The sequence below is a fragment of the Carassius gibelio genome, chromosome B19, assembly GCF_023724105.1.
Source record: "Carassius gibelio isolate Cgi1373 ecotype wild population from Czech Republic chromosome B19, carGib1.2-hapl.c, whole genome shotgun sequence".
Classification (NCBI taxonomy): domain Eukaryota; kingdom Metazoa; phylum Chordata; class Actinopteri; order Cypriniformes; family Cyprinidae; genus Carassius; species Carassius gibelio.
In genome coordinates this window covers 17,768,348-17,796,177 of record NC_068414.1, presented here as the reverse complement: position 1 = coordinate 17,796,177, position 27,830 = coordinate 17,768,348, and the positions used below count along the sequence as shown (strand labels likewise).

The following is a 27,830-nucleotide window of genomic DNA, read 5'->3' as shown; positions in this document are numbered from 1 at the left end:
GTTTTAATTCTGGAAGTATAATTTTTTTTGTCTAAAATGTTTACTTTTGTATGTTGAAAATTGTTTTGTGAGACCATTTTTTGTTTTCTGTCATATGCTGTGCAGTAGGAAGTCACGAGGCGAGGGAAAGAAGTGTCGTAAGGTGTACGGCATGGAAAACCGAGACATGTGGTGCACGGCCTGCCGCTGGAAGAAAGCCTGCCAGAGATTTGTTGACTGAAACCGCTGCGACAACTTATACACAAAAACAGGGTGGGCTTCCTTTGCATGCATAGCTTAGTGAAATACGTCCCTTCTCTTTCTTATTGACGACAGCCCCACCTTGTTTCACCTTAAACCCACATGGACTTTAAGGGTCAAACCCTTATGCATTCCCTCCTAAACCAACAGATGCACTCCCAATCTTTGCAGATTTCCAACTCACCCTTTGAGGCGAATTGCTTTACACTGCAAAAAAAAAAAAAAAAAAGACTTGGGATCCATCTTTTTGTTTGTGTTCAGTATACTGCTTAAAAACATTCTTGTCAGTTCCTAAAGGACCAGTCAGGGCAAGACCAGCCTCTGTCCATGCTCTTTTTAAAAGAGAAGAAAGCTCTCTTTCAGACTGTGTAAGTGCTATAAAACCCAACTGGAGAAAGTGTTTCTTTTTCCATGGGCACATTTTCACACTTCTCCTGCCCATTTTACTAAAGGTTAAGGGTTGGACAGCCAGAAAACCCTGTCTTCTCAAGAATGTACTACCACAGGGGTTTGTTTTGGGATGTTGACTGAACCGCTCCCCTGAATGGAAATTCCTCAATGCAAAAAAATAGAAAATAATACAAATAAATATGGGAAGAGAAGGACTTTCAGCTCCCCCTTTCAGTCATGCTGACACAAGCAATTGCACCTACGAAGGACGGATTTTATATTTCTGGTTTTATATTTGCGTTTACCAATAGGACATTTCTTTCAGGGATGCGATCAGTAAAAGCTAAACCAGCAGTTAGATTTAAAAGCAAAGAACTCAGTGCTTTTTGTCACAGGAATACCTTCTTGCTACCAAAAAGGGTTTTTTTATGTGCCATTTTTTCTTTTTTTTTTTGCTTTGTGTGTAACGGACTTCAACAGAATGAAGTACAAATACTGCGATCATTAAAACCCAATGGCACAGACTCGCATCAAAATAAGCGATCGCAAGGACCAGCCATTCAGGCAACCTCTCCTTCCCAACGGACTCCATCTGCAGGAATGAACTGCATTCATATTAGAGCCATATGAGAACCATGGTTGTTTCACGCCACAGTCTGTTGCCTAGAGAGGTTCAACCAACATGCCCAAGTAAAGAAAACTCTGCAAAGTGGTTAATTTTACCTCTGGAAGGTGAGGAGCTCTTTACCTCTCACCTTTTTCCTGACCTCACAGGTTCAAGTAGGAAGTAATAAAAAGCAAATGCCACATCTACCCCAGCACAGGAGCTGGAAGCACTCAGGTGTGGTGGTGTTATTCTTCTGTAGTTGGTACAGTATTGTGTAACACGGCAGAACACTGGTCACAGGAGGATGGACGTCTCTTTATGATGGTCTTCTTTGAAAAGGATGACTAGAAAAATTGTCCCAAGATGTCAACACTTGGTTTGGCTCTTAAGGAATATGGCAGCTCGGTTGGCATTTGTAAACTGGAACTGTTTTGGTGGCTCCGATACAGTCCAATATGATATCGTCTACGTAACATCAACACAAGCTAGTTAACTCATTATAAACCTGCAAACAATGCTTATTGTGATCAACTCATTGTCTGTATCTGTTTTGTTCATCACACTGTTTTCCTTTCAGTTACTGTTTATGTGTATATAGGTAAGGTATATAGTATTAAACCCCACAAACAAAATGTTTTTTATGCCTAGTGTAACACTTGGGTTTTATTGGTAGAATGGCTTTGTTCACACTGCAAATAAATCAGATTTGGTTTCAAATCCGATTTCAATTATTCGATCCATTTGTACGTACAATGTAGTCAATATCCTATGTCTCCACATGGATTATTTACATATACTATAACCATCATGCTGACAAGTTATTAAAAGAGACTCATAAACATCTAAAAGTACAGTTATTGGAATCTGATTCCAATTCACACCAAAATGCATTAAAGAAATATGATCTGATTATCACCTGGTATGGATGTGGTTTGGATCTGGTTCATAAACATCAGATATCATGTGGTCTTCTGCAGTTCAGAATACAAAACTTGATATGGCAAAAAATGGGCTTTAATTTAATGTAATTTCACACCAAAAATGGATGTGGTTTGGATCTGTTTTTTTTTTTTTTTTCATGTGGTCTTAAAAAATAAATAAAACTCAATAGATTGACCAAAAAAAAAATGCAAATCTGAATTTTTCTGCATATGTGAATAAAGCCAGATACTACACGAACAGAAAACACTTTAAAACTGGTACTGGTTTAGTGTCTAAATAGAAAAAAAGAAAATCCAGAAACGACCATGAGTTCATGACTGTTTCTGCATTTTGATCTATAATTTTCCTTCCTTTTTCTCACTTTCTGTTGACACAATTCAACAAATCTTGCAAGGAAAAGGTCTACAGGGCCTTGCGTCTTTCTGTATGACTGGAGGCAACCTGTTTGTGAAAGCACAGCTATACTGAAGCAACACAAGCACCCATGGGCTCTAGCACTCCAATTCTACTCAAATGCCTATTGAAACTTTTTGTGATCTTGTGCCAGAGATGAAGTTGAGTTTCAATAATTAATAGCTGCATATTTTGGCCCCTCCGCTGGTGTGAGGAACATCTCAGAGGCTGCTGCTTGTCCCTCCATTCCCTTCCTGGTGCTATTTTAGACCAAATGGTCTAAGAGATCTCACAGGCATTTTATGTAAGAGGGCAAGCTGATGTCTACAGCTGTTTACATTCAGTATATATTGGGGAAACTCTTTCCATCACGTTTCCTACAAATGAGACTTATAGGAAGTGGGAATATATTTGAAAATGTTACCTAAAAATATGCTCTTGCCTCGGATAAGCTGTTATATGAAGTTAAGATCAGGGTGCATTTGGTTTCTAATGATGTTTCACACACCTGTCACCATGGTGCTTATGTATTGGCTGCAGTTTTGTTAGCTAGGCCATGGCGCATTACTCGTGTTCATTGGGGGTGCTAGTGTTCTTGTGCACAGGCCTTTGTTTTGTTGTACAACATGTAATTTAACACACATATCAAGCTGCAACATGAGTATGGCGTGTTTTCACCATTTACTTTATCGCCAACTTCGTACACAGGTTAAACAGTTTATAAATGTACCTACAATACTTATATAAGCTACCTGGTAAACAGTATTTAGGACTAGTGCTGCTCATGAATACCTACTTGGGTCCATGTCTCATAATAATGCAGTACAAAGCTTTTATTGCTCAGATCCAGAAGGATGCTGAGGTGTTAGCTGTCTTTAGCCTAAGTAGTCTTCTCTGGTTCTGTGTAAACATACCATATAGGTAATTAAAAACAATAACTAATAATGCTATTATATTACTCAAAATGTGTAACTGTTTTGATCAATATTCTAAGCTACTTTTAACACACTGGTGTACAGATCCTAGGGAACAGATTAAGATACTTCCCGTTCTTAACTTTCACCAGGTCCAGAGTTTAACACGCTAGTTTAGCTGCTTTAAAAGATGCAGAAAAGTCTCGCCATCTCTTTTCCCATGCATCGATGTAGTGCGATGTTAATGGAATACCCATATGTCTTTGGTTGGTATTAGTGTTGGATCTGTGCAGATGTTTTGAGTGGGTGTGCATATCCCATGTCAGACTGACCCAATCTGACTGTCTTTGCATAGACTGAATCGTTTGTGTAACTCCAAACCGCCACTCAGCTATAGCCGGATGGCAGATGGGCCACTAAGTAGTCTACTTACATAACTTGTGTGTTTGTGTCGAGCCACAAACAAGGAGTAGAGACCGCTGATGGGACTGAGTCTGCAAAAAAAAAAGAAAAAGAGGCTGTAGTCGAGAGGAACATTCCAGACTGCACATTTAAATCTTTTTGTTATGAAACAGCATCATCAGGATGGAACTTACTCTCTTTTAGAGGGCTTATAATCTCTGCCATCATTGGACAATATTGGCATCCTGCAATGCATGCTACCAATAAATAGCTGCTGGGTTTCCATGGTTTATGATAAGGTCATGTCTATCCTGCATGGAGAGGGGCCCTGAGAGGTTTCGTTTTTGTTTTCCGTGGAGGGGGCCAGTCCCTCTGACCACTTTCAGGAATGTATTTGTATGAGAATATATAGGAGTCTGACTGTGCCTTGGTGAGGTCTGAGATTGTGCATGGAGATGCACAGAAAAGCAAAGGAATGTTTCTGGTGTCGGCTGGTCTGAGTTCATCAATTTGTCTGGATTTTAAAGTGTGGGAGTGGAGGCCCTTTTTCTAGTGATTTGAGAACTAGCTCTTGCTTTTTTCTGCTCAAAGAGTCTTTTGATGAATTTGAAGCTTGAGGGGTGGGGGGGGGGTCTTTTCCCGGTTGTGCTTTGTAAATGATTTTTAGCTACAATATCGTAGTTGTTTTTGTCTCGTTGTTTTCATCTCCCATTTTGAAAACGCAGCAGGAAATGTTTAATCAACATTTCAGACAGGGTTTAGTTAAATACGGCTGTGTTTTAAAAACTGGGGTGCGTTTTTCTTATAAGATGCTTAAACAGTGAGATCATCCATTATTGTCAGAGACTAAAACTCCAGCCTATCAGATAGGACCATGCACAGAAGATCTTAGCGTTATGAATCGCAAGCCTGGTTTGATCCAGATACCGATTTATGTTTCCATCATGTCTCTCAAGAAGGGCTGCATGATGTGGAGGAAAAGATTTCTGTCATTACAAGATGATGTTAGCTGCATATTGATTTAACAAATGCACATCATAAACAACTCAAACTCCGAGTAGATACAGAGATGTTTATGTGGAGCAGCGTTTACTGTGACACTGACAACACCAGATTATGAGCTGCTCATGTGTAAACGAACACAGTGCTGCACTTCTGTCTGAAACACGCTTTGTATATATTTATTAAATGAAATCGCAGCCTTTGTGATTTGATTATTGCATTAAGCCATTTCATGATTTGGGTTTTAATTTTGATTAATCATGCAGCCCTATCTCAAAAGATCTCAGAGAATAAGCAGGACATAATGTTAACATGTTTGTCTCAAGCCTTTTTGTTGTGAGAAAAAAAAAAAACATATCCCATCCAAAAATCATAAACAAGTCGCTTTACATCTTGAAAATAAGATGCCAAAAGACCCCATGGGAATGTAGGCTCAGTGCTCTGAATGGATTATCTCACTGCTGACCTTCGTCAATCAAGAACCATGCTAACCTCAAGAACTCAAAGACTGTCGCACTGGATTTTTACACTTTTTCAAGTATTTGCTGATCTAACTGTATTTTTTAATACTGCATGTGCATGCCGAAGAAATCATACAAAAAATATGATCTGAATTTATGAATGTTGTTTGTCATGTTTTATCTGTAAAAACAGGCACAGGGCAGGCAGGCTGCTGTTACTATAGGAATGACATGCAAAATCCACTTCCTCTGAAAATGTACTCATTTTCATTATGTGATTTCAGTGTCTTTTCATAGTCGCTCATTTACATGCTACGTTCTGAAACAAAGGGCACATTTTTAAAAGGGACCGTTCAACCCCCCAAAAAATAATATGGATAACAGGGCCTTAAATGATAAGAACCACTGCTATAAGCTGTTTTGTTTGGAAAACATCTCTTATTGTGTACCAAGTAAAAAGAAAGTCATATGGGGGGTCATATTGCTGCCATAAAAACAAACAGATGCTGATGATAAAAGAACCAGCTTCTGATCATCGTAGCACAGGCGATAATAACAAATGCCTGACGGATACTAAATAAGCACTTCGAAATTATCTAAAGGAGAGGACCAGTTCATCTCAAGGACCAATTTGGTCAGCCCAAACTGTGCTTTTTTATTTTTGGTTCACACATTTTTGTCCCATTGTCTGTTCTTTTGACATTCCTGATTTTACAAGTATTGTTTGATGTTAAGAACGGGCATCTGATGCCTTGTGCACTTGATGGAAGTATACTGTGTAAAGAGAAAAAAAAGAGGAAAACTCAGGATGTCTTCATCTTTCATGCTGCTGCTAGCAGAAAAAAATGCAGCAGTTGTAAAGCCATAAAGGAAAAGAGGTGTGTTTGGGTGACCCATGCCATTTACCAAAATTATTATTTTGACCAGTAAGCAATGTCTAGACTGTATTCAATAACTGTGTTTTATCCATCATTTCACACTGACTATATGTATACTGAAGATGTTCATTGAAGAAGGTACTTGATGTCTCTATGCCAATGTGAAGGATAAAGTTATTGATGGGGGACAGATTTTATTGTAGATGCAATAGCTATGAATGTAGCTATGAATAAATGGATGGTATATTTATATGCTTATAAAAGATAATATAGTTTTCCTGAAGAAGGACACCCTTGAATTTGGCAGGTTAAAAAGAAGAAAGAAAACCATATTATGCATATAACTTTGTGACATTAGCACTAAGGAACTGAGGATTAGGCCTACAGTCGCATTTGTTACCTAGGTTCAAATTCAAGAAACCCAAAGATTATTTCTGAAATTAGACGTAATACATCACAGCAAATAGCAAATACTCTGTGCAAATGTCACTTAAAATTAACGTAAAATGACAAATGTGAAACTTTGGTGAATTTTTGCGGGCAAAGTAATGTTAGGCAGTTGTCAGTAGTGCCATTATCTCAGAGTTCACTTCCAAACCAAGCAGCTTTATATTGGTAAACACATGAAATTTCTGTATTAACGGGTCAACAAACTAGAATCTGATGTAAAATTCGCGAGGGAACATTTTTCACCTGACGAATCCCCCGCACTATATTCCTAAATGCTTGGATTGCTAGTGACATGGCTGCATTTTGCCTCCAGAAATTCATCTACAAAGCTCGAAGTGACTGCACATTTAAAGGTCGTTCACACAGAAAAGAAAAGGCCCAACGAAATGTAAAAGAACAGAGTTTTGAAACGCTGCGTAAAGGGCAAATCAAAAGTAGCGCACATAAAGATTGAAAATTCCATTTCTTCCCTATTCCTCCGCCGCTTCCCGCGCGGTTTCAAATGCAGAACTGCGTTCGCTGTGAACATCCCCTTATTGAAACTCGAAAGTATTGTTTATCCGCCTCTATATGCGATGTAGATGTCGCCTGACACACACTGACCTGTATTTGAGGTGATGAGATAAATGAGCGACCTTTCTCAACATGAATAACATTAATTACATTCATCCCGGGTTTAACACAGACGTCGCGTGCCAGCTCAAGCCGAGTGCGTCGGAGTGACGTTTCCCGCCGTTCGTCCTCAGGCTCACGTGCATAATCCCAGCGGGGCTTTGACCTCACGGGCTTCCTCGAGCTTTTCATCCATGTGAACCCATCATAATGCATTTCAGAAAGATGCGAGGTGCAGGATTAAGAGGTTCAGAGGGTTTTCTTGATGACGGCGAGTGCTGCTGAAGGCTGTAACAATTAACTTAATGGAATGAAAACAAATGTAGCCCTGTTGTTTAACGGTGTCACGTATCAGCAGAGAAGAGGGCCTTAATTAGAGGATATTTTTAAGGCTTCGTGCCACTATATTTTGTCATTGTTAGTGTCTAGTCTGTGTTCACTCGAATACAATTATGCAATTTTATGCTATAGTGCACAGGTTTACACGGCAACACCTGACAAATATAACTCATAACAGACGGAAATAAATTATTTTTTACATCGCTCGCATTTACTCGCACTAGTCTGGATAGAGGGAGCTGATGGTATTTCATTATCTGGACTTGATATAAAATATCGCAATACATTAACTGAAAGCACTTGCTTTATGTACAATGTCTTATACTGTTTATCTAATTGCACCGTTTTGTTCCTCCTCGTCTCCCCAACGTTCAATAGATTTTAATCTCCTTTCTCCTGAGGGAGGAAACACTTGGTGACTGTTATTATTATCTATCTATCTCACTTGCTGGCTGTACTAGTTTTTACTCTGAGCTGTGTGTAAATAGAAACTGCCAATGTAATTGTGCTACGGTGACAATGTTGTGGTGCTCGTCAGTGCCGCTGTTGTTGTTTTCTTTGGTGTAAAGACCTTTCAAAGGTGCCCGTGTTCATACGAGCTTCTGGTTAATGGTCATGGAAAAATAAAGACGATTTTTTTCGGCAGCTGTTTACTATACAGTGTCTTCTGGTGTGTATTTATTAATTTAATTATAACATGGGGTAATGTGCTTATTTCAGAAACTGGGCTTGATTATAATAGGTTGCAGACTGAATTGTTAAAAGCTAATTAGCAGCCTTGGGTCATACTGTGTTTAGTAACACAGAAAAGAAAAGCAGACAAGGCTTTCAAGTGTTTGCAGACCCTATGGTAGACTTTTTTTTCTCTCTTAAGTGAAAGACTAATTAAAATATCCTTTAGGATATTATGTATGAATATAACTGTGGACATAGCGTATGGGAAACGGTTTGCGCGAAACAATAATAGATCTCTTAGTTATTATTTGTCCATACGTTTATTAAAAATGTAACCCCCACATACTGTAAAACATAATACATTGACACGTCCTGCTTATGACCATAACTGAATATATTCCTGAGGACTGTGGGCCAGAAATTGGCTTGAAAATAACTAACATACTGTTTCTAAAGCCAATTTTTTCTTTTTTTTTTCTTTTTTTTTTTTACAATGCCACCATTAAACAGTTCTGTTGACATATAAAGTTATCTTGAGAAAGTAAATATTAGGGTGCCATCTAGTGTCCTGTAGCGGTTATACAGTTGTATTGACTTCCTGCAAAATTTCAAATAACGACTGCTGGACAAAGACATGTTGTATTGCGTTTTATTAGGCATCAGACATACAAAGGAACAAATGTTCGTATTTTTTGCTCAAAGTAGTTTCAGTCTTTCAGGATGCTAATTATAAAGGAACATGACAGCAGATTCGACTACTACACTAGTAACCCAGGACAAAAGCCCACTAGAGACATTCAGTATAAAGTAAAGTAACATTCATATTCAAAAAATGATGCAAGGAAAGAAGAAACAACACCTTAGCTACAGTATGACTGGAGTGAGGCAGAACAGGGATAAACTGAAACATTCTTGGTCCCACTAGAGATTTCCACCCTCCATTTATTATGTCACAACACAAAACACATAAAACTTTGTTCTAAACAGATACCTCCTAACAATATTCCATATTAGTATTATTTTATTTTAGATGTCAACACTAGATCTCGAGCAACTGATCAGACATGCTGAACTTAAACCTCTGAAAATGTCTTTATACTGAAGTTTTTATTTATTTTTTTGCAGCAAGCATAAAACATTTGCTTATCTCTGTATATCAAAGCAAAACACACAAAAAAAGGAAAAGCACACTCAATTTATGAAGCAATAATGAAATATTACCATATGAGAACAGATCTAACAGTTAAGTACCATTGCCCCTGCGCTCCAAAGCCTTTAGCAACCTCTACCCTATCAGAAATTTTATTAGATTTTATCTACTTTTTTTTTTTTTTTACATTGTCAATAAAAATATTATTTTTTACTTGTGCAGTCTTGAAGATGCCACAACAGCAGGTACTACAGTGCAAGCGGCTCCATGAACCAGACAAACAATACTAGAATTAGTGCTTAGAGTTGCACTGGATCTAAGGCTAACTGTTTAACATTGACACTTTTTGCTTTTTGTGCTGTGTTAGAGTTTAAAACAACAGGAAAGAAGTGTCATGTAGTCTAGAAGACTAAGACAGCTGTCCCTCTCATAGTTTGTCCTGTTTTATAGGTGTACAATAAAATGCAGCAGTGGTCGAATTACAAAGCCATCAGAAACACCTTTAAAGTGAGATTAAACCTCCCCAGTTTTAGCAACAGAAGGCACTGGGATCTCAGTGGTGTGACTATACTAACGCTACAAAATAAAGAGAAATTAAGTTACAAAGCACATACACTCAAATCTGCTCATTATATGACACAAACTCTCTAAAGCTAAATCAAGAATCCAAAATAGAGAAAAAGAGTAATAGTGTAACATCACTACTGTTTGATCATATTTGATATTAATGCTAATAATCCACTCGATATACTTTCAATGCAAAAAATCTTTTAGTTTAACGTATACACTTACAGACAGAACTCATGTTCTGAGTTTTTGGCATTTGTTTTAAAAATGGCAAAAGGAACTAAATACACAGAGAATTTTGGTTAATTTGGCTGGCAATTTTAAGTAGCGGGATGTGTTACAGAGAATGTACACAAACAAAAAAAGTCAAATTCAATTACATTTAAATGATATATAAAGACTTTGGGATATTTTCTGTAAAAAGAAACATTCAGGGACTTCTAAAGGACAGCCTGGACCTCTCATGTAGGCCAGCCTGAAGTTAGGGGTCAGAGGATATCATGCTCTGACAGTGCATGAGCAAACATGCATCTCACATTCTGACACATCTGTTCCAGTGTAGGACTACCACGTCCCGTCTGGAAATGACCCAGACTCCAGTGGAAAACTAGCCACAGAACAAAGCACACTGTGACTATGAAGAAGTGCTGCTGTGGAGTAGAAGAAGAGGGATAGGAGGTCATGAGGAGAAAGAATGGGAGCGTTAGAAGGAGGATCCTCAGTGTGGTTTTTGATCTGGAGGACAAGTTCCCTCGGGGTGTTCAGCCACTGGCTCTCCATCAGGTGTGGATTCTGAAACCTCTTCAGCATCGCCTGTCGATGGCGTCGGGCTTATCTTGGTCTGTAAAGTCAGAGACGAGGTTGGAGTTTTTATTTACCTCACAAGCAGTGTTGATATAATCAGTGTCGCTTTACCTTTAAGGTTTCCACTTTCTCCTCAAATGACTTGAAAGTGGGCGTGTTTCTGCAAGAGAAATGATAACGATGTAAAACAGACTGAATCTTCACACCTCAGAATCCATATGGTGCTAAAAAGGTTGTCGGTATATCAAATGATTTGCTAATTCATCTGCTATAGCTGTGCTCCAAAACCTAGCAAGCTAGCAAATGTTAATTTATAAATATTTATATTTAATCATTTAGCTGATGCCTTTATCCAAAGTGACTTACAAATATATTTGAATCATTACTAAAGCGAGAAATATTTGTCAAATGAATGTTTTACTTTCATGGAAATGCTTGTTTGAGTAGTTAGCTTAGCAACACGCTAAACACAAGACTATTACAATGAACTGTAGACATTGATGAATCTCTTACTGAATAAATCAACAATCAACAATGAACTATTCCTTTAAATACTGGTGCAAATATGAGAAAAAAAAAAAGAACAAGGAGTCAAAAGAGAGACAAAAAACTAGCATCAGTCAACTGACCAATCGAAATCAAGTATTCCTGAAAAATATAGAGGCTTATGTGGGTCTATCAGAACTGATTCTTACCTCATCACCGGCATGCTAGCCGAATGCTGTATGGAGCGTATACTATCCGTCAGCAGTAAAGAGGAGCAGACAGGAGTTAGCCAAAGCCGTGAGTATCAGACGAATTATAAGAGGGGAAATAAAGCCATGCACCTACACACATCTATGAGTTCATAATAAGCATGAAATAACACCTCAGCTCTTCATGCTGTGTGAAACTGAGTAAGAGTATAAGGCTTTAATCCATCAGGGGTTTAAGACTTTATTACCGGTATCACTGACACGGATTCACAACACAGCTGGGACGCCCAATTCGGATGAATAGGGTGTGTGAAAGAATTAGCAGGGAATAAACAGGGTTTAAGCACGTCTGCATCACTGTCAGAGGGGATGATATGTTCAGCAGAGCGACAGCCAGAAGATCGATAGTTTTGTGTGGGACACAAGCACACATACTATCTATGAGGAATGATGAGAAATGATACTGCTTTTTAGACAGAAAGCAGGAGGAAAAGCAGAAAACCTAGCATAAGACTGATGGGAAATTATCTTATTAACTCAAAATGACAAAATCATTTGCACAATGCTTTTAAGTTACAGGTATATTTCACCCAAAAATTAAAGTTGTCATCAATTACGTCAATATGATCCAATGTCATTTTGGACTCCACTGACTCTTATTGTATGGACAAAAAATTCAATGGAAAACAAGTTTGGAGTAAATGATGACAGTTGTTTTTTTCAGGTGAGCTATTTATCTTTTAAAAAAAATCTAAAACTCTGTCTGAATTGCAAATACCCATTCAACATGTACATTCACGCACTAAAGCAGAGGTTTAAGAAAGAAAGGTTTGCATGCTTTGAAAAAAAAAAAAAAAAAAATGGGAGAATTGCACTACCTCTAAGTACATGCCACACTATAAAACCATTCATCACACTACTGAGAGGTGTAGCAGCCAAAATAACCAGCTTTTGTTTGAAGCCACTGTAAACAGTCTTACCCAAAAGAATTGGAAAATGACTGTAATCTGTAAATGGCAGAGGTGTCATTAGCGAAAACAGTTAACTGCTGTTGCCAGCGTTGCAGCAAGAGTGTCGTAAGATGGTGAAATTGAGCAAATGTCAGTTGCTTAGACTTCAGAGTATGATGTGGGTGTCTGTGGTTAATGGTTTTATTCTATCTCAAATTTGTTAATTCCATTGTGCGTGGGTGTACAATTCAGTCCTTTGCCATTTTGTCCAGTAGTGTTATGCTAAAGGCACACGTATGTGTAAGTGGTGATCACACAAGGCTACATTCACACAGTCTGTTTGGGATCAACGAATCTATTTGACTCTCAAAATGTCCTGTGTATCAGCGTCAAATAATCAACATAGTGATAGAATAATGGCAAATATCAAAATGTTCAGTTGTGTCTTTAAATTCAATGTTTATTCACCCTAATGTTGTTCCAAAACAGTAAGATCCTCATCTTTGGAACACAAATGAAGATATTTTTAATAAAGCCTCAGACATTTTTTTTTTTTTTGAGAACGGAATTAGATATTTTTGAAGATAGCTAAGGTCTCGGACTCAAATTCTTGAAGACTGCTAAAGGGCTGGGATTGAGTTGGGCAGGTCATTCCACCAGAAGGGAACAGTTCATTTAAAAGTCCATAAAAGTGATTTAGTGCTTCTTTGTGATGGCACAATCAAGCAACATTCACTTGCAGAACGCAAGCTTCCAGAGGGCACACAAGTCTGAAGTAATGAATTTAGGTAAATGGGTAGCAGAGCCAGTGGTGGTTCTGTAGGCAAACATTAACACCTTAATTTTATGCAAGCATCTATCGGTTGCCAGTGCAAATTGATAAACAGAGGTGTGACGTGCATTATGTTTGGCTCATTAAAATTCTGTAATCTGGTTTACATGATTACAAATGTTATGAGCAACAATTACAGCTGCTGCTTGAGTTGACTGTGATGTTAAACTGTGTTTTATTCATGTATTTCATTATGTCATTACCTCTGCTTGGCACAGCCACTCTGGTAAAATAGATTTTAAGTCTATTAAGTTTCTATTTTCCTGGTAATATAAAGGTTGGACAAATCTGCCTCTGTGTGAATGTAGCCAGAGTGGTTTGGAACCGAGAGCATTAATAGGTATTAGTAAGTATTCACTTATTCAGGTGTTACTAGGTCAAAAGGGTACAAAGGATAGTTTGATCAAAGGATGAGAATTTGGACAAGGGTTCAATTTCCCATCTCACCTCACGTCCTCTAGCTTTCTGGTAATGGCTGAGCCCACGCTGGAGAACGCCGTCGTCGCCTTCTGACCCACTTGGGACAGGGTCTCTGAGGTCTTCTTATACCTGTCAGCACAGACGGGGGACAGATGTGTACAGAAAATGTATACAACATAACCGTAAAACACAAGATCATGTTATTCTAACAGCTGGAGTGAGCTAGTTAAATCAAGCACATTCACAACTGCATGTCTTTAATGCAATTCAGCCAAATGGCAAGTGTGAATTGCACAGCAGAAGCATTGACAGATGGAGCCGCTCCTCCGCAGCAGTACGAGAGGCAGCGGGCGGCACGCAGCTGCCCGAGGCGAGTGAGGGCACGTACGCAGTAGAGGTGGTGACTTCATGCCAGCCTTTGCTCAAGTTCTGTTTGAACTCGTTGAGTGGAGTGATGCCCAATTTCCGCTTGATGTCTGCCACCTGCTTCTCTTTGGCCGCCAGCACCTGAGAAAGAGTCTGGATCTCATCTTCCACCTGTAAGGAAACAGGATAGAAGAATTCACCTGACACGGAAAAATAGCTGAGTGTGGTGACACTCATTAAGAAAAACAAAATCCAGTGGACTGATGGGTTTATCCATGAGCTCCAGTCAGAAGATACGGCATATGTTGAAAGAGTAAAGAAAAAGGCACTGCAAAATGAGTTCAGCCTTGAGAATAAACCATATTTGCTTCCAAGACAATCTCATCCATTGAATTAAGCATTTTTGGCTGGAATCTGAAATATAACAAGACTGAAATATGCAGACCTTTGCTAGCTCACTGTGAAGCTCTGCTTGCTCTTCCTCAGTTAGGGCTGTGAAGGGCGAACTGGGCACTGCATTCACTGCATCTTCGCCTACTTCTGGGATAAAGTCTGGACTCTTGGGCCCTACATTAAAAGAACACACACAAGCTTGGGGTGAAAAACATTTTAAGTTGATTTAGAAAGCCAATAAAATAGCTAGTCTAAGAAAAGGTTGCAGGCTTGAACCAAGTGTACCACACTTCCTGAAAGTTAAACCCAAACATTGTGATTGCCCCCTGGTGGCTGGCTGCAGTATATGTCATATTACCCACCCTCTCCATGAGTAGAAGTCTCACATTATGGGAAATAAAATCACACGGAGAGAGATACAATTACAATTAAGAGACAAAAGTTTTATTTACCAGAAACTCAAATAACGTTGGATGAAAAAGTTAGAATAACAAGTAAAAAGTTGTATAAAAGCAACAATTTCGCATTCATTTTTTTAATTCTGAGACAGAAATGTACTTTTTTCTAGTGATGCCTTTTAGAAGTTCTGTAAACAATTTCCATTGATCTTTTGTGATATAAATTTTAGCATCAAGTTTATATTTAGTTGAACTGTTATTCTGAATGTAAGTGCTATTAGCTCAGTGGTAAGAATGACTGGTTCAGATTTAGAAATCATGTAGAGTCAGACGTCAGGCCAGAAGGGAAAAGGAGAAACATGAAGGAAGATGAGGAGGTCAGAAAGAAGTCATGTGTCAAAGAGCTTTAAAACTTTATAAGGTGCGTGTCACATGATGGACACCCACCCAAGGGCTCACGCAAGTCTGGAAGATGTACTTTGATGCCTCCACTGACAGACAATAGTAGGATATACAACATAAATAATAAAACTCCTGGATGTCACCATTATGTGGGCTGATGACTAGAAGGAAAGGCCAAAAATTCAGCACTGTCAATCAAACTGACAACAGTATGCCAGCCCTGGATGAACAGCTCTGCACTGCACTGTATATTATAATGCAATGCTATCAGCTGACGTGCTTGTTCTTATTCATTACAATCAGGATTTTAGTGCATCCCATGTTTATTGGATTAACAGAATAACCTGATAAGACCATTCACTTTGTTAAAACAGCCTTTTCTGTGGTAGCTGGGAAAAATAACTCCTGCCCATGTCAATTTTATGGACCTAATTTTATGCCTACATTCAGTAGAGGTCAAATATGAGGTTCAGGTCTTAACTTGCAGCTGGGAGTTTTAATACATGTTACAGGAAGAAACAAAAGTTGCATCACATGAGAAGGGTGTGCAACTCATTTGTAAGCAGCTTGCTTGGTATTTCTGGAAAAACTGGTAGGTTTGCCTCCCACTTTAACTTACTATAAAGGTAATTAGGAACAGAAGAGAGTTTCATTTATAGCTTGTTTGACAACAAATTCCTAACAAAATATTTTTAGTGTGTTTGGCTTCTCTTGACAAACCTTTTGCCTCTTAAAATTAGTATAATTGCACATGTAACCATATACATTTCTAATATGTTCAAGTTTAGTACAGATGATACAAGTTCTGCTTTGGTAAACGCGTGAATGCTCTGAAATTGGACGCAGTTTCAATCAAATTAAAGTGATTTCCTACCTTCTATGTTCTCTTTCACAATGTTTAGTTTGATGCAACATTTTCTGCCTATCAAAACTACATCTGCTGACTGTGACAGGACTACAGGTTACACATGAGGGGACACTGACAGTGTGTCATGTACATTCTTAATGGGAAACGAATATTGAAAGTGTCCATTTGAAACAGTTGTGTGGTTAACAGGAAGATCCTTATGACATCACTTGTATGGAAATTATGACTACAACCAGTGCCTGAAGTAGTGAGAAGCAATGCATAACATATTTTTACTGTAAAATCATGCTTCATCTTTAGTTATTTAAACCGGTTCAATACACACATTTTTCTACTGTGGGTAAAAAAAATGTGGCTCATTCCTCCAATATGTGTCTTTGTAAAATCTAGAGGCAGTGCACAAAGTCATCTGACACTGGTATATTATTATTATTTTTTTTTTTTAATTAACATCAGTGTTAAAAACGGTTCATTATTACTGTAATTATTTAGAGATACGTAACAATAGTAATAATACCATGCTTAAGCCACATTTAAAATGAGTTAATATAATTGCTTTGGATAACAAAATATTAAAACAAATGGCATATGTATAGATGATACTTTTTTCTCTCTCCTCACTTTCCGAGTCATTCTTAACGCAAGACTAATGAAGTAGTGGAAAAACACTAGCTCACCAAGAAAAGAAAGAAAGAAAAAAAAAATCACTGTGGAGTATGGATGTTAAAAAGAAATGCATTAAATTCTTTCCAGCAGCCAAGATGTGATGAAAGCGCTTAAGATTGCTTCAGACAGTCCGGATTTCATCACCAGCTTTAACGTAATAATTCCCATTTATAAGTTTCAACATGCACATCTGTCCTCTAGTTGAATCGATTTCTCCACTCATGGATTTCCAGATACACAGTGACAATATTACGAATGGGCTGCCATCTCATGAATCCCCATATAAAAGAAAAGTTTCCAACCCTGATGTGCCATGACAGCTCACAGGACTGACCGATGACCTCTGTCTGTGTAGTGAGACTGATGGCCCGGTGTAAACACTCTTATAGTTTGTTAACCAAGCTCACTGCTCTTCCATTTAGTGATTAACATCTTAAGTGCATTGTAGTAACACTGTTGGAATAATTTATAGATACAGATTTACTGTACAGAATACTCAAGCGTTTCAGTGTATACAAAAATCCTGTTGTCCTGTTAATTCAATCAATGTTTGTTAAAGGGGTTTGATGTAATATGAAAACTTACACAGTATAAAAATAACAAGCTAGTTATCAGTCAGTACTGGAGTACCTATTGGTGATTAATGTATATTTAATTGTGCATGCTATTTTTGTCCTAAATATTACTACACTGGTGTAGCACCTACTCTCTGTTAATCCTTCTGCTGGATCCCAGTGTTAGAAATGAGAAGCTAGGTGTTATTTTTAACAAGGTCCCTGATTATTTCAGTCCAATCTTTCAGACTGGCAGAAAAACTGTATGAAAAAACTGACAAAAGTTGACCTCAGGGAAAAAAAATTTATAATAAAGAAATATTACAAATGAATAATAATCCAATCAATGTTTAGTAAAGATGGCACTTTCTGAGTCTGCATTAGCCCGTGTGTTATTCTGCAACCTTACGGCCCACTTGAACAGCATCTGCTCCTGACAGATGAGCTTCTTCTAAACATCAGCACTTGACAGGAAGTGGGCTCTCCCTGTACTTTCCATAACATTCTCTGTGTCTCGCTGTCCTACAGTGACAAACACCAGTCCACACCTAAACACACACACACACCGAGCACCTGAACAAACACAGTTACCTCTGAGCGGCAGTACCGGTGAACCAGGGGGAGTGAAGCTCTCTTTGGGTGACAGATAGAGGTAGCTGGTGTTCACTCCCTGCTCAAAGTTGAACGGAGACTTGTACTCCTCTACGGGTTCCTCCATGCTGCCCATAAACGGGAAGCTTCCTGGACACTAAGTGATTGCATGTGATCGAGCCTGTTAGGATATCACTGTGCCGATTGTCCCATCTTCTAGCTACGGTTGCAAGTATAAGTGTGTGTTGCGGATTCTGCAGTGCTAGCACGGATCACATGATGTCCAGCCTGAGACAACGACAGCAGCACGTTAATAAGTTACCTCTCCAGAGCGTTCTATTTCCGTCGCGAGCCGACACTCCCAGCTGTAATCTCAGCGGTCCTTGTGGGGTTTGTTGACAATTCTGTAAAAGTGCCACATTTTCACTGTTCTCAGTGGCTGAAAAAAGCAATCGCCTTCAGCTGTTCCTGTGCTGAACGAGCTCATGCTCAGCCCCTCCGTCCATATTATCATCCATGGGAAATGAAGATCCATTTGTCCCCTGGTCACATGACACTGGGGAAAGCCCATGAAAAGGAGGCTGTAATCTGTGGTGGCCTAGATTACAATGTTAATCCATTACAAATGGCCTCCACAGTGCTTCAGATACACACCGGTTGCACAACCCAAATGGATTCAGCCAAGCGCAAGACATTCAGAAGTGATGATACCTAAAGGCCAACACACACTCAGGGGTCTTCACTACCATTATACTGCAAGATTTTACATCCCTGCTGCATTATATTGCACAATTTATAGGTCCTGTTAAATGGTGGAGGATCATAAATTAATGCATTTTCTTTTTTAATAATTGCATGTATAGAGGTCAGATGAATCACCAGAGACACTGAACTCTAAACAGTGATCTGAGCAACCATATGGTCCAAAATCTGCATTGCAGTTAATCTGCACAAAACAACACACACACATTTTATTTTAAATCAGCATGAACTAAATTTCTAACCATTTTCCTCTTATTATGACATATTTATTGACCCTATGTAGCCCCGCCCCCTTTTAGTGCTGCGTTTGTTGCCTTCTGTCTTCCGGTTGTATTTCCACATTGATCTGACGAATGAATGAATGAATGAACCGCTCTTTTTAAAACCTCACTAGTCATTTTGTTTAAACATTACAGTGCTCACGATAACATTCGTTAACTCTACAATACATAAATCCACTTTACCAGCTAAATTACTATTATTAAGACAGCGATGCCATAAATATACAGTGCTACTGCACAAACAGAAGTTCAAAGACAATATTTTAAAGATGGTGATGTTTGTGTTTCGCTGGAGAAGGTCAATACACAAGTGAAATGGTTTATCGAAAGAGAAAAAAAGGATGTTAAACATGTTAGAGATGACGCTGTGGGGGGAGGGGACACTAAAAGGCACTTTCATTTAAAAATAAAATAAAATAATAATCAGGTGCATGGATAATTCATTTAAAATATACATTGCAACGTTCCAAAAATAAGAATCATCAATTTTGATTTCATAGTGACTTTAAAAATATAATAATTATAAAATAATTTAAAATATAAATTGTTTTGTTTAAATGATCCCTGTCAGGCACTCCATCATAAGTTATATGAAAATGGAAAACAATTCAAAACTTTGCCATACTCTTGACCTTGGCTCGACGAATGATATCCACACTGGGGCAGGACCAAATCTAGTATCATGTTAAGTCAAAAACGCTAGTAAAACAACTGACAAAATCATGAAAAATAATGGTCAACTAAAAAGCGTGCTCAAATCAATGCAATACACTGCCAACAATATATTTTGGAATTTAATTTGTGTGCCACTAGTGGTGCAGAAACACCAGACATAAGCACATCCTTACTCATTCCAAATTCATCTACTCAGGTTTTAAAATACGCACATGCTATGTATGACAAACCCTCTACAGAGCTTTGTCCCTGAGGAGCATGAATTACACATCACTTCCTGACTACAGTAGCGGTCTAATGTGGGACGGGTCTGCTGTCTCCAGTCGAGAGCAGCTAATGATACAAAGAATCAGGTTCAAATGAGAGTCACAGAGACTCTGTTCAGCTGTATTCACATGCAGTGACAAACACACCTGTGCTTGTGTGTGCACGTCAATTAACACTACTTTCATGTCAAACGTCTAGGATGGCAGTACCTTAACACCTCCGCACTGCTGTATGCAGGTTAGTACCTGGATATTGGTCTTTCACCAAAGTCCTTGTTGGTTTCCATCCAGACTAGACTGCACAACAAAAGCATGCAGATGTTCAAATGGAGACTTCGGCGAAATATAATTTATGCTCCTTTGCATTCCAAATCATTTCCACACAAAACTAATACAGTGAATTTTCAGTAACACTTCAATACCTCTCGGCAAGTTCAGACAAAGCCTTTTTTAACAAGCTTTGCATTGTGGGAGATCTTCACATCATGTGACGAGCTCCATGTTAGAAGGGTCGGTCTGTGAAAAAAATAAAGCAAACTGCGGAAATAGAACAGAGAGATTCTATGAAGGAAGATGCCCAACTTCCCATTTAAACCAACGGATGAGAAGTATTGTTTAAAAGAGGAAATAAGCAATAATCACACATTGGTTTTGACTAAATTCTTTGTTAAACAACACGGATTAACCAGTTACGTGCTAACTTCTGCCTTTGGCCCACTAACATTCTCATGGACATGGAATCCCATGATCTCCTATAGAGTTGGACAAGCCTTTCAATGGCCTCTTCAACATCAGGAATCCTTGTGAACTGGATCTTGTATGACTCGCATTTAAACTCAGAGCTCAAGAACATAAACACCCCAGCAAAGAAACAAAGAGGACATTTGAAGCGCCTAATAAAGCACAGCGTCTAATCAATTACTGGGTTATTCCAAGCACATTGCGTCCCGTGATTGAGACAAAATGAGAATCATGGGACAAGAGTGCGACTCCAGCGGCCTGGATGGACATATACACAGAGGAATAATTGGCGGGAAATGGAGAAAATGTATCTGCCAACCAGTGGCAAAGAACGGTAGACAAATTTTAGTGGAAGACCTTACTGACATTGTGTGTGAAGCGCATTTATCTTTTATCAACACTACTGCAAATATTCACTCTTAAGGCTGGCTGTTCATAATGGTCTGTTGGACACATTGCTGAGAAGAAGCTCATTTTAAAGGGTCACAGCAAGGCCTCGAGTTTCTCCCCTCAGTGCAATGTTAGTCCACACCTTTACTCGGCCAAATCTCTCAACTCTATGAAAAATACAATAAAAGGCACATCTGAAATTACAGAAAACCTGTTCTTCTTCGGTTAAATGATAACTTAATAACATGCTGATTAAAATCTAAACCATCTTTTAGAAATGGCAAGAAAAGCAGCTCTACTGCTACAACGAAACACTGAGTGAAATGTGATCGCAGGGACCTGCTAGACTCACACAGATGCTTCTGGAAGAGCTTGCATAATCAGCTAAAGGTGTGTTATTCCACTAAAGATTTTTTTTTTATATATATTACAACAGCACATTTTACAATTAATTTAAATATAACTAGAGCTGAAACAACGAATCGATTTAATCGATTAAAATCGATTATTAAAATAGTTGTCAACTAATTTAGTAATCGATTCGTCGCTAAATAAATTTTATTTGCCATAAGCGGCTCATTTCGTGCATATTTCAAATCTGCGGTGACCAAAGTGTGGCAGTAATGAGCCACCGGAGGTTTTACTCAGCCAGTACAGCAGGTGAAGTAGCGAATAGCCAATAGCTGGCCTCGTTTTATGTCACGTGCTTCCCGAACAGCGTCTCTGCAGCATTCAGCGGGAAGTGGGAGTACTTTACTTTGAGCCTTCAAAATGAAGAGTAACCTGTAAACTCTGCACTACTGAACTGTTTAAGGGGCCGTTCACATATCGTGTCTTTTGCGTGCTCAAGTTCGTTATTTCCTATGTAGGCGCGCAGTATGCACTCTCATAATGGAAGAGACGCGGGCGCGACACGCACGCGGTGCGATGCGCCCGTTTTTCCAGGCGCGTCCACACCGCATCCATTTATCCTTTGCTGAAATTTCCGGGTCTTCATGGAGAGGGCACGTCATGGAGAGAGCACGTCATGGTTGCTTAGCAAAGGCAGACGCCTCAGGGGCGCTTCTGCCCGAGCGCTTTGGAAAGAAGGAGAAAGCGGCGCGACTAGCGTTTTCCACGCGTTTTTAGGTGCGATATGTGAACGGCCCCTAAGAATTTTATTTGTGCAGATTCTCCAGTACAAGGTTGTTTGCAAATGTTTAGTCGTAAAAGCTGATAACATTGCTTTTAACAGTTAACATTTAAAGCTTTTCAAACATGTTATGTTATCAGTTTGTCGTTTACCAGTTCATAATTCAGACTTGCAGCCTAATTATGACTGAATGAGAGAGGTAAATGTTTGAGTATATTTAAAATGCACTTCTTTTCTAAGTATTCACTGCTCTTTTTCACACAGCAGGTTTTTTGTGTGTGTCCCAATTTTTTTTTTTTTCTGGACAACCTTCTGATGGATTTTACTTTAAATTGTGAGTTCCATTCAGGTTTCATGCCATTGGCACTTTTTTTCGAAGGATTGTTTACAATTGGTTAAAATCTCTTAAAAATCTATGCTGAATGATAAAGACCCTTTATTAATAATTTACTTGGGGAAAAAATGGAAAAAACTAAAATATAAGTACATAAACCGATTAATCGATTAATCGTAAAAATAATCGACAGATTAATCGATTATCAAAATAATCGTTAGTTGCAGCCCTAAATATAACGCATTGGTTCAGTGTTCTTAAGGAGTCAACATTCAGGTTTACTTTTATTCTATTGTTCTTTCTGCTATTTTCCATATAGTGAAAGTGACTGTCAAGCTCCAAAAAGGCACATTTATATGCCAACTATCATAAACATATTGTAGCATAAACATTAATTAAGCCTCACATTTTCCCTTGTGTGAGGAACAATCAACAAAGCTATCATATCAATGCTTCAAAGCACTTTGTGATATAGAGTACAATGCATACTGACACTTTTTCAAAACATTTTTTTTTTGTCATTTCTAAAGATTAACAGTCAACAGCACTAGTCCCTATTATGGAAAAGAGCATCCAGGACATTGTGCAAAAAAATAATTAATGTCAGCTCGGGAACAATGTAAGGGTCAGCAATTGATGACAGAATTTAGTTGAAGTAGTCCTTTAATTAATTTAAACTTAATAACTTTGGAAAGAAATACTCATTTATTTGATCAAAAATATTGTAAAAACATTGTGTAGTATTGTTATTAATTTTACAATTTAAAATAATTATTTTCTAATTAAATATATTCAAAAAAGTAAATTATTCCTGTAACGGCACGACAATTTTCAGCAACATTTCTCCAATCCATTTCTTATTATTATCACCAATGTAATTTATCTCCAATCCATTTCTTTATATTTTTTTTGTTGAAATTTTTTTCATGATTCTTTGATGAAAGGTCAAAAGCACTGCACACTGACTTTTTTTTTTTTTTTTTTTTTTTTGCAACAATACATCAAACATAAGTCACTAAGGCAATATAAAAAGGTAATATCTGAACGATCTTTAAACTTAAACTGGAAAAAAAAAAAAAAAAGTTTCCTGTGCTACTTCAACTTCACATAAAAAGCCAATCACAAATCTCACTTTTAGTTTTGACGTTTTCAGTGAACTGACATCAAAAAGATGGAGAAGTAACAGCATAACTGTCATAACATGCAGACTGGAGTTCAAACACTACAGCGCACCAACAAACATCAGGACAGGAAATTTCCACCAATGAGATCAAAGGAATTCTCTGCAAGCTTTTGGCAGTCATGTAAACTTTCAACCTTGAGCTGCTGAATAGTCCACCAAACTGATTCAAGCAAACGTTCACATCCACAATAGAAGACAAATTCAACAACAATGGCTATAGAAGATCTGATTGCAGCTTCCTCATTCCTCCCTTCAGTTCGGTTAGTCTTTCAACATTTTTATTTTCCTATGTTGCCATGACAGCAAAAAGAGAACAGCGTGCACATCTACCAAAGCAAACATGAGCAACCAATGACTGCTAAGGCAACACTTAAAATCATACACTGAATTTCACACTGCTAGAGCAGATGATCTAACCCACAGGTTCACTAGACAAGGACATGAGGCTACACCCATCACTTATACTTCTGGGTGAAAGGTCTCTCATTGATGATTCACTCACTGATGCAACAAAACTAAACCACCCTGCAAATCAGATAAATTAACCGGAGTTCTTGATCCAGAGTAATATCATAAAGACAGTATACCTAAGCTAAACAAATGGTATCTCAGGTTTTGTCCCGCAATCTGCTTGTCTGATCACACAATGGCCCGTGGGCACCAGCTGCAGAGAGACATGGGCACGCAGAAAAGAGGAAAGAGCAGATGGCAGCCCTGCGTGAGAGAGATGAGGGGAGGGGAACAGAAGATTCAGACAGGAAGGCTCTGGCTCCTGGGGAGGCTGCTCATCCACTCGCTGCAGCCCAGGAGGGATGAGAGAGAACAGGCTGCTCAGATGCAGGGAGCTGGGAGGAGACGAGATGACCGGGACCAAGACAGGAGGCCAGAAAGGACTACGAAAACAAGCACGGTGTGACATTCAGTGACGTCAATGGTATTTCTCCAAGACGTAAACACAAATGACAGCCAAAAGGCCTAATCTACAAGGCCTTTGTTATATAGTTAATCAAAGGCAATGTTTTAAATCTGAACATATTGCTTTTTTTCTAAATTAACAGACTTGTGATACTTCCTCATATGAGCTAGATTTGAGAAACACTTTGGTTTGTATATGTATGGCCTGATTCACTGGGAAAGACTCCAGCATCCATGCAACCCCACACAGTACATATATTGTGGATATTATGCATGGATTATATTATTTATATTAATAATTAAATTATAGCATTTCATTTACAGGCATTAAGTATTTTATATTAAGTTTCAGAGCCGATTAAAAACAGGATTAGAAACAAAACAATTGTGAAAACTTATGTAGGATAGATAATGTTTTATCAGGAATGTTTACAATAATATCTTTATGTATTAAATTGTAAAAAAAAATATTGTAGTTGTATATTTATTATTTTTTCAGCTATTCATTTCATATTATATATATATATATATATATATATATATATATATATATATATATATATATATATATATATATATATACACACACACACACACACACTATTTCCAGATTGTTATAAAAAAATAAAAATAAAAACATGTTAAACGAAGGTAGTGGAGGAACAATATTAGTATAAAATGTATTGTAGTAGTACATTAGAATGTAGGCCAATGTGTTTCCTCCCAGATGATAACATCAACACCAGGCATTTGAAAAATAGCACACACCAGAAAATCTATGCAGTCGTAGCTTTGAAGACTCTTTACTTCATGATGCAGTGGCTGTATAGGAACCCAAGCTGACCGGACCACATTGTAAGAAATCTTACATTAAAATGAGCAGGTACCATACATATGATCCTGCTAATCAACACAACATAAATTCTCATTTCTGGGTTTAAACTCTAACGTTACATATGAATGACCTCACACAAAGCGGATAAGAAACATGAGATGCCAAGCAGTAGAAAGAAAAGAGGTAGAAAGCTATCAAACTTGTGATTCCACAAACTGTATTCTATTTTTATTTGTAGACGACACATGACACGTGACAAATTAAATTAGAAAGACGTTTATCTGCAGGACATTAAAATACGAAGTCTAAAAAAATAACATTAATTAATGTACTTGGCACGATTCAAAAATGTAAATAAGGCAGAGATGCTAAGAGAGGTTTCAATAGTAGCAGCACATTTACAGCAGGTGTAACATATGGTTCAACGATGCTGCAAGCTCAGTAGGCTAGTTACAGACATTCTTGCTGCCTAAAAAAATAAATGAAGACATAAATAAACTATTATGCAAACTATGTTCGCGTTCGGGTACTTTCGCAAGTTTTAACAGTATTTAAAGACTCCATAAATTTAAAAAAACGAACCAATTATAATGTGCAAAAGTGCTCTAACCCGAATAAAATACTTGCAAATGTCTATCAGGACTGACTGTCACATTATTAATGTTGATTAAAATTAAAGAAATTAAACAGACAACGTTCTTCTTCCAGCTGCTGGCTGTGCTAACAAACAAGCTAGCTAACTTCTGAAAGTTGAGTTTTGTTGCATTTCTAATCTGTGGCGACATGTCACGTCACGTTATCAAAACGATTCTGCTACCTTGATCGGCTTCCTCCATCCTGTCTTTGCGGCTTCTTTATGTTGTGAGTTATTCAGATCCTTGCGGTCCCGCTTTCCCACTTCAATCTTGCAAATTTAAGCTCAGAGCTGCCACTGCGACTAGGCTGCTGCGCGAGGTGGGGTGGGGTCGTGAGTGACGTCAGGACGCACAGCACGTAGAGATATAAACAGAAAGACGCGCGCGAGGACCCACCTGGCGCGCCTATGATGAAGCGTTTTATGAGCTGAAATATTCATTTAGAATCATCATTAAACGATAAATACAGTAAATAAACTAATCGAAGTAATCGTTTTATTATAAATAACTTAATCATCATTTTATAATTCCGATTTATATTTGGCATGTCGCTTAAACTAAACTGGCTCATTTAGATTAGATCACGAAGCTATAATTACAATGATTATTAGAATTTATTACAGCCTAACACATAATTTTATTTAAATAAACGTAAAAAAAAAATCGTACAAAATTGCCATTGTGTTTAAAGAAGAATAGACAAGACAAAGAACAGTATGAGGAAGCCACAACATGGCCATTCACCAACCTAGAACTGATATTAAATTGCCGCCTTTTAATAAACACATTTTACCTTTCTAATTTCAACAAAAGGATACCAGAAGAGCTATTAATGGAGATATGTCTGGTCCTTCACGTTCACAGGGTGGACTCAAAGTCCCTAATTTACCTATAGCAAAACAAGACAGGCCCAGAGGAAGCAGTATGAGGCGCTTATTGCTGGTTTATAAATCGACTATCATGTTGGTGCTGTAGGAAATTACGCCACCCACTGGGTGACAGGATTTAATAATCCTACACTAAAGAATATTTTAAACCATTTACATAATATTCGTGTTGTGTTTTGGAACGTTTCTTATACCTCCACATATGCTGCTATTCGACAATACGACAAAAATGATCGTAAACACTTTTTCTATAGCTATAAAATAGTTTTCAGCATCAGCATTATGCTGTAAGAACTGCTGTTTTATTTTATTCAGTCGATTGTCCATTGAATCTATCAAAATAATATTGGTAGTTTTAACTCAGTTGTATGGGTTATAACTCGATTTCCTTCATCGGTAATAAAATTAAAGGTGATTGGAAAAGATAAATATCAATGACGTATTTCAATCCAGCAATTAATTAACGCATGCATTTAAATTGACACAAAGTTTTTCAGCTTTCTGGATTTACTTATTTACATAAATAAATGAATACATCTAAAAATGTGTGTGTGTGTGTTATATTATATAGGCCATATATTAAACAATAAAACAAGTAACCGTAAATCAGTTAAACTAGTTTGCTTTTTATTGAAGACCAATACAATCATGTATTTGTAAAAAAAAAGCATAGTTAAAAAAAGTTATTAAAGTTATTAAATGTTTGTTAAATAGGTTTTATTATTATTATTAAAACTATTAAAATGACAAACGAATAAAAACGCGCAAAAACATAGAGGTGACATTGATATCAAAAAGCCACCACCTGTGAAATACACCTATGCAGGTGCTCT

The 27,830-nt window shown here is 37.8% G+C and overlaps 2 protein-coding genes across 10 annotated transcripts in view; one reads left to right on the top strand and one right to left on the bottom strand.

Annotated features, from left to right (window-relative positions):
• znf704 (zinc finger protein 704) overlaps nt 1-8,288 on the top strand; it is a 50,093-nt gene extending 41,805 nt beyond the window's left edge. For 2 of the 4 annotated variants that reach the window (XM_052584941.1, XM_052584939.1), the window contains one exon: nt 109-8,288. In XM_052584941.1, coding sequence (XP_052440901.1) covers nt 109-220 — 112 coding nt within the window. In that variant the 3' untranslated portion in view covers nt 221-8,288. Of the gene's footprint in view, nt 1-105 lie in introns of all 4 variants that reach the window. The other 2 variants (XM_052584940.1, XM_052584938.1) reach the window with 1 other exon arrangement.
• Nucleotides 8,289-8,940: 652 nt separating this feature from the next.
• On the bottom strand, nt 8,941-26,459 carry tpd52 (tumor protein D52). 6 transcript variants are annotated; one of them, XM_052584952.1, is made up of 8 exons: nt 26,293-26,459; nt 14,535-14,656; nt 14,112-14,260; nt 13,751-13,852; nt 12,502-12,528; nt 11,522-11,563; nt 10,938-10,986; nt 8,941-10,863 (listed from the first exon to the last, which is right to left on the bottom strand). In XM_052584952.1, exons 1-8 carry the CDS (start codon nt 26,309-26,311, stop codon nt 10,741-10,743), a joined length of 633 nt encoding a protein of 210 aa, XP_052440912.1. In that variant the 5' UTR covers nt 26,312-26,459; the 3' UTR covers nt 8,941-10,740. The 6 variants fall into 6 exon arrangements, with proteins under 6 accessions (XP_052440912.1, XP_052440909.1, XP_052440910.1 ...); XM_052584949.1 differs by lacking the exon at nt 26,293-26,459 and adding an exon at nt 17,962-18,559; XM_052584950.1 differs by lacking the exons at nt 12,502-12,528; nt 26,293-26,459 and adding an exon at nt 17,962-18,542.
• Between the last annotated feature and the right edge of the window lie 1,371 nt (nt 26,460-27,830).

Bases quoted from the DNA above. Each gene is read 5' to 3' on its own strand.
- tpd52 (XM_052584949.1), bottom strand. From the start codon at position 18,097: ATGGGCAGCATGGAGGAACCCGTAGAGGAGTACAAGTCTCCGTTCAAC. The intron at 14,261-14,534 runs GTCTGCATATTT...GTTTCCTTACAG, and splicing joins TTCACAGTGAGCTAGCAAAG to GTGGAAGATGAGATCCAGAC. The intron at 10,987-11,521 runs GTAAGAATCAGT...TTTCTCTTGCAG, and splicing joins GCTAGCATGCCGGTGATGAG to AAACACGCCCACTTTCAAGT.